This window comes from Poecilia latipinna, unplaced genomic scaffold (genome assembly GCF_001443285.1).
Source record: "Poecilia latipinna isolate Pla-1442-1.1 unplaced genomic scaffold, P_latipinna-1.0 Scaffold1657, whole genome shotgun sequence".
Taxonomy (NCBI): domain Eukaryota; kingdom Metazoa; phylum Chordata; class Actinopteri; order Cyprinodontiformes; family Poeciliidae; genus Poecilia; species Poecilia latipinna.
In genome coordinates, this window is record NW_015114273.1 from 32,697 (window position 1) to 39,683 (window position 6,987).

Consider the following 6,987-nt stretch of genomic DNA (forward strand, 5'->3'; position numbering starts at 1 on the left):
GGAGGGACGGGAGAACGGGGGGACGGGAGGACAGGAGGACAGAGGGACGGGAGGACAGGGGGACAGGGGGACGGGAGGACAGGGGGACGGGAGGACAGAGGGACGGGAGGACAGAGGGACGGGAGGACAGGGGGACAGAGGGACGGGAGGACAGGGGGACGGGAGGACAGGAGGACAGAGGGACGGGAGGACAGGAGGACAGAGGGACGGTAATAAGTGAGCGGGACGCTGTGACCCAGTCGGTCCTGCAGAGACTCGGTGGAAATGTCCCGGTACCGCTGGTCCATCCACCCTGCAGCAGGTCGGGTTGTCTCATTGGGCCGGAGTCTGATAGGATCCGACCGGACCACATCTCCCAGCATGCACTGCGACACCTCAGGGAATCCACAGGAGAAACTTTATTCATAAATTCACCGAACCTTCGTCTCAACGCTCTGAGGTTATGAGAAAACACATCCAGGTGTTTGTAAACCTCCGTTTCCTAGGCAACGTCTAAAACCCAGACGATCTGCTGTTTCCTGTAGCAACCTTTCAGTTTAAAACGCAACATAGAAATCCAGTTTCAAATTAGAGCCCGCTCCTGGATTTATTTCCACTCCAACTGATTTCTGACTGGTGTCTGTGTGAATCATGTTTTTATATCATTGTGGGAACATTTCCTGGTCCCCATGAGGGGAAATGCTGTTTTTGGACTCGGGGTTCAGTCTGTGATGGTTTGGGATCGGCTGTAGAAAATGAATGGAAGTCAATGGGAAGTCCCCACAAGTCATGAAAACACAACTGTGTGTGCGTTGAGGCCAGCACCATGGAAACTCACCATGTTTATTTGATTTCAGCAGATTGAAGTTGTGTTTCCTGCAAACTGAACTGATATGTTTCTGTTTCTGCTGTTTGGATCAGAACCGGCCTGCAGTGCAGCAGTGATTTAGTGCCGTTATGTTGCAGTCGAACGCGGCCGTGACCCGATCTGTCTCCTGAATTTGGCGTTTTTATTCGGATGTTATTGGGGACTTCCATCAATAAATGAAGTTGAACCTTCGTTTCTCCTCCAGCAGAATCTCATTTTGTGGCAGTGGCAGCCAGTACTGGCAGTTCCAGCAACTGCCACTAGGGTGCTGACCTGTCTTGGGAATGCTGATGTCAATTTCTGTAAAACGTTTTCATAATATTGAATGTTAGTAAATAATTGTTGAAATAATGAGTACTGTTTACTAAAAAGTGTAACATCTGCAATATTTTGACTTCATTTACTTGATGGAAAGTAGTGGCAGCTGCCACCGGAAGTGACGCTACTAGATGCCACGCTGAGCTTGCTGTCTCTCCCATTTCTAGGTTCCCACCTGGAATCCAGCATTGAACTGGAAACGATGGGAACGATGGGAATGCCGAATTAGTAGTAAAGTTTATGGAGGTTTGAGCCTCAGGACACCGAGATGAAACGGGTCAGCAGAACCTGACTGTTCTCTGATGGATGGCGGGTCCACAGAGCTCTGCAGTCCGATCTGTTTTTCATCTCCGTGGTGATGTGGGCCGGCGCCGTGGCCGCAGGCCAGGTCCGACCTCCCCCAGCGCTCTGACAGGAACCGGTTGCTTTATGGGCGAAGCCGCACGCTAAGCTGCTGCCGCAGCCGACGGCCTAATAAGGACAAAGGACCAGGCTGTTTATCTGCTCCTTACACAGGAGCGGCTGCGTTTGGACTAGCTGCTAAATAAAACACCGTCCTCTCAGCAAGGACATCTGGAGGACAGACAGAAACAAGGAGCTGTCAGCAGCACCCAGCCAGGAAGAGGAGGGTCCACCCACAGCGCTGTCTCTGCACTGTTGGACACCTGAAGACATGTCTGCGGGACAAACGGAACAAAACAACAGCTGTACTCGCTCTCAGTGGGCGGCGTCCTCACTGACAGAACATTAAGTCTCCCTGCAGAAACTTCTCAGCTTCTACCAACGACCGGCGGCCTGCAGAGAGCGGCTGAAGTTTTTCCTTAAACCTGCTGCTGACTGAAACTCCAGCGACATCAGGCCTGGTGGAGCAAACAGGTCTGAGGACGCTGACCTCAGGCTAACCTCAGGCTGACCTCAGGCCAGAACATCGTCATCATCAGCATGACTTGTACAGTGTCGTACCAAGACACCTAACGGTACCAGCAACAGAATAAAATCCTTTCTAAACAACAAGTTCTGCAGAACCATCTGAACCAGAGCACCCAGGAACCGTTTCTGTCATTGAAACTTGAACAATCCTGTCAGGATCCCGGACAAGCCCCCAATTATTCTATGAGCTGATGTTTGATCTGCAGCATTACACATATTAACCTTGAACTGGCCCATGTCTGCTGCCAAATGGGACCCACTGGTTCTGAATGACCTCCACAACCTTTGCACCCCTCTACCTGAGAGACTAACGACCTCTGGAGTTGGTCAGGCTTTAATCTGAAACTGCTGTCAACTGGCCCACGTCCACCTAAATTATGGTGTATTGTAATGAAAAGTACTACGTGTTGTAATGAATGTGACCACTAGGCGGCATTGCTATTGTTAGAAATGCTGCTGGACCCAAACTCCATCATCTCAGTCTGCTGGCGATACATCAACATGAAGACTATGCTACATGCTAGAGTCGCATAAAGTCACGACACGCCTCCAATGAAAGCTTTTGTTTTTCTGCGGAGACACGCCATAACAAACTGTCCCAATCTGAACTGAAATGAGATAAAATATTCGGTTGGCTCTGACATGGTTGAGATCTGCTGGGATTTTATTCCAGCTGTTTGCAGAAGGATGCCAGGTCACATGACAGGATGGGGGCAGAGCTACCAGATAATCTAATACAATCAAAATTCAAACATTTGTAAACCGCAGCTGGTGAACAGGTTTTCATCCACACATCAACATCAGGGACAAAACTGAAACCCAGAAAAATTGGACACTGGAAAAGACCGTTGTGTTCAAGGTGTGCTAAAAGGAGTTAGCCTATCAGAAGCTATGCTAGCCTAAAAAAAACCATCTCAATGCTAAACATGTAGCAGCTAATGCTAATGTCAGCATCCACAGTCCACGTTTCTACAGAAGCTTCCTGGTTTTGAGCTCATATTTCTATTTATTCAATGATTAGCAGCAAAAATGGTTTTTGACTTGAAAGTGTCGCTGATTTTGTTGATATGTCCTTTAATTAAATGTAATTAATTAATTAATTACAGACCCTGAAATTAACATTTTTAAGTGAGTGCCACCACTAGTACTTACACAATCTCATCGTTGTCAAACTCCAGGACTCCGTGCGTGTCTTCAAAGTCTTCTCCGCCGCCTTTTGCCGTCCCCTCGATGGTTTTGTACGGCACCGCCACGACACCGCGGGCCCCTGAGTTCCTGGTCACCTTCACCTCCATCACGCCCACGCTCTCACTCACCGTCACCACCGGCTCCTCAAAGCTGAATATCCCGGCGTGGTCGTCGTCGAAGATGGTGACGGTGGCCGAGCACGGCAGGCCCAGCCCTGCCAGGCCGTCGGCGTAGTTCGCCTGATGGTCGTTTGCTCCGTCTGGTGTGACCCTCACGTTGGTGAGGTGAACCAGGAAGTGCTCGTCTTCCTCAAAAATATCGTCGTCAATGATGTTGATGTGGATTTCCTTGTCGGTCTCGCCGGGTTTGAACACAACGGTTCCTTCGGTGAGCTGGTAGTCGGAGCCAGCGTTGGCGGTTCCGTCTTCAGTCCGGTAATCCACACAGACCGTAGTGGTCAAGTCTCCTCCTCGGCGGACGACATTGAGCGCCACGCTGCCGCAGTTCTCCAGACACTGGTAGTTCCCAGGGTCGAAGAAGACCTTGGAGGAGAAGTTGTTGACGGATATCTCAGAGCAGATGTCATGCTGCGTGGCCCTCTTGGCCTGGTCAGCGGCGTGTTTCTTCAGGACGTTGCCGGCTCCCGTCATGATCCTGGTCGCCTGGCAGCGGTAAAAGGCCCGACTTTTCTGCTGCTGGGTCAGAACCTGGTAGTTAGCGAGCTCCATCAGCTGCTCCGTCTCCTTCTCTGGATGTTTCTGCTTCAGCTCCTTCAGGATCCTGGCCAGCTCTCTGCGCGCCTCCTCCTCGTCCAGCTCCTTCGCCTCTCCGTCAGGTAGTTCGTCTCCATGGGAGTTCAGCATTTTTCCGTCCATTTCGACGTCCAACTTCGAAGGGAGATCTGGCTCGCCCTCGGTCTCGATAATCATTCCCTTCTGCTTCCCGGCTCGGTATCGCTTGTACACGTATTTGTAGAAAAGAAGCCTGCGGTCGGCCACATAAGCAAACCCAACACAGAAAGGGAAGAAGAAGAGTGTGAGAAGCCCCTCCCATATCTCAACAACACCTGGAGAGAAAACGGCCAGGATCAGGTATAGCCAGGTGTAAGCAAACACGCTCCAGGTGGCGGTGACGAAAAACACCCGCAGGTGCTTCACCTTCCTGGTTTCCCCGTCGGGAATGACGGACACGCAGAGGCCGATGATGACGAACATGTTGAAGGCGGCGCTGCCTACGATGGTGTTGGGACCCAATTCACCGGCGTCAAAGTTGTGACCGCAAACCTCCACCAGGGACAGGAGGATCTCTGGCGCGGAGGATCCGAGCGCCATCAGGGTCAGGTTGGATACTGTCTCATTCCAGACGCGAACCGTGGTGGTGATCTTCTCCCCGTTGGGTTTCTTTATGGTGATCTTCCTTTCTTGAGAGGTGATGACTTCGATGGACGCCATAAAGCGATCAGCGATGATGGAGACGCCCAGGAACATGTAGAACAGCCCCACGAAGTAGATGGTGGCCCTGGCCAGGCGGTCGGGGAAGGCCGGGTTCTCCGGCTTCCACAGCGGCAGGATGACGCCCTCGATGCAGTCGGTGCTGCCGCCGCATTTAGTCTGGTTTCTGGCTGTGGTGTTGGACTTTGGCGCCAAACCGGCGCCCCCTGCTGCGGAGCTGGCTGAGATGGCGGCGAACAGGAGCAGCAGGAACGACGGGCGTCCAGCGGGACTCATGGTGAAGTTTCAGGCCTCCTCAACCTGAAACAGACAGAAACGGGCTTCAGTCTGGATCTGGGTTTATGAACGTGGCGGTCAAACCCAAAAACATGACCTTCCCCCTGCTAATCTCTGGATCTCCAGCAGACCAACTTTGACCGACCGATCTGAGAAATATCGACAGTCTGGACCTTCAACAGCTCTTCCTCAACGATCCAATCCACACTGCAAAAAACAAAACCTTACCAAGGATTTCTGTCAAGTTTCCAGCCCTTATGCTTGAGATAATACAAAAGAAACTTTTTAGCAAGAAATAAGTCAAGAATTCCTGAATATTGGTAAAAAACTGGCAGATTATTTAACCTGGAAAGAAAAAGTTTCTATAGAGGTAAAAATTCTGGACAGAAACACCTGGTCGGTTTGGAGCTTCCTTTTGGTCCAGCTCAGTGCAAAGGCTGTGGGGAGCGGTTAGTGAGGTCACCTGGGTCACCACCCTGCAGGTTGCCATGGATACCTGCTGGTTAAGGTGCATCAGAACCACAGGAGGACTGGCGGTGAGGTTCTGGTCAGATCTGGTTTCACGGTTAATGAGAAACATTAAGGCTGAAATCGTCATCTCTGACCTCTGCAGTGACTGAGGCACAAGCAGCTTCATGCAGTCGGTCATCAGGCTGCCGGAGGAGGAAGAGGAGGAACCTACCGTCAGACGAAGAGCAAAACGCTTTAAATCAGAATCTCCACAAAGTTCCAGGAAGTTTTCATCTTCAAAGGAGGAAAATCTCTCCAGGCCCACAGAACCAGCAGAACCAGAAGGCGACGTGAAGACAAGAAGCAGAACCTCGACCTGGTTAGAGCCCAGAAACGAGACGCTGCTTCCTCCTCCTCCTCGTGCTCCTCCTCCTCCTCTTCCTCACTGGAGATGAGAAACTGTCCAAAACAATCAGCTGTAAACAGCCAGAACCTCTCCTGGACCTGGACTGGTTCTGGGAAGGTTTTACTGAATAAATCTGGTAGAAATGAAACTCAGAAGAATCTGAATCTGTCACTGTGGCTACATCAGTAAGCATTAAACATGTTTTTAATTTTTCCCATCAGACACTTGAATTTCAGGATGATGGCCATTTTTCAAGATGGCTGCCATTTTTGAGCCTTTTTAACTTATTGGAATAAAATGTTTTCCGTTTTCATGACTAGGATGAATTTTATGTCTCATCTTATTTTTTCGGCTCATCCAGTTTATAAGCCTTAAAGTAATAAAATGTATCAGAACTTTGTTCCATTTGTCAACTGGAAGGAGACAGTCAGCTTGATGTTAGCATTAGCTTCTGCTAATTGTCTATGTTTAGCAATTCAGATTTAGCTTTTGCTATTTCTGTATGCTTTGCAGTCTAACATTAACTTTCACTAAATTTTGGACACATTTTGCAGTTTAGCATTAGCTTCTGCTCATTATTTTTTATGTGATTAGCATTATAATTAGCACTAATAGTGACCATAACATGTGGTTAACTGTTAGTCTTTAGCAATAACTACAGTACTGCTAGCTTTAGTGCAAATAAATTCTCTAGAACCATGACATCCATCTTGGAAAATCAAAAGATGATAGTAAATATTATTTTGATGGGTCCATGTATAATTTGGCACCAAGAACATTAATCTGTGATAAATGTTGGCAAATTTAGTGACTGAAATGACTGATCTGCTGCAGCTGGAGCAGAGAATAAAACTGTAGAAGTCCGGTTCTACCAGCAGGGGTCAATGTGGAGAAGTCAAAATGTTCCATCAGTTTTATCTAACAGGAAGATCTGAAGAAACACCCAACTTGAGAATCTCAGTCCTGAAACTCCATCTGAGCCGCAGATGGAGGCTGATCAGACCAACACAGCGTCTGAAACGCCTCCAACACCCTCCAACCGCCTCCAACACCCTCCAACAGCCTCCAACAGTCTCCAACCACCTCCAACAGCCTCCAACAGTCTCCAACCACCTCCAACA

The 6,987-nt window shown here is 49.3% G+C and overlaps 2 protein-coding genes across 55 annotated transcripts in view; both read right to left on the reverse strand.

Moving 5' to 3' along the window:
* Positions 1 to 6,987, reverse strand: part of LOC106964324 (sodium/calcium exchanger 1-like) — a 45,409-nt gene that overhangs the window by 23,684 nt on the left and 14,738 nt on the right. For all 5 annotated transcript variants that reach the window (XM_015059759.1, XM_015059757.1, XM_015059761.1 and 2 more), the window contains exon 2: positions 3,248 to 5,034. In XM_015059759.1, the coding sequence (XP_014915245.1) occupies positions 3,248 to 5,010 (1,763 nt within the window). In that variant the 5' untranslated portion in view covers positions 5,011 to 5,034. The remainder of the gene's footprint in view (positions 1 to 3,247; positions 5,035 to 6,987) is intronic.
* The window catches only part of LOC106964325 (uncharacterized), a 15,405-nt gene continuing 13,864 nt past the window's right edge, over positions 5,447 to 6,987 (reverse strand). For 31 of the 50 annotated variants that reach the window (XR_001428397.1, XR_001428396.1, XR_001428395.1 and 28 more), the window contains one exon: positions 5,447 to 6,979. Coding sequence is in view for 42 of the 50 variants with exons in the window: in XM_015059793.1 (XP_014915279.1) it covers positions 6,781 to 6,979 (199 nt within the window). In the remaining 8 variants the exon portion in view is untranslated. The remainder of the gene's footprint in view (positions 6,980 to 6,987) is intronic. The other 19 variants (XR_001428391.1, XM_015059803.1, XM_015059792.1 and 16 more) reach the window with 1 other exon arrangement.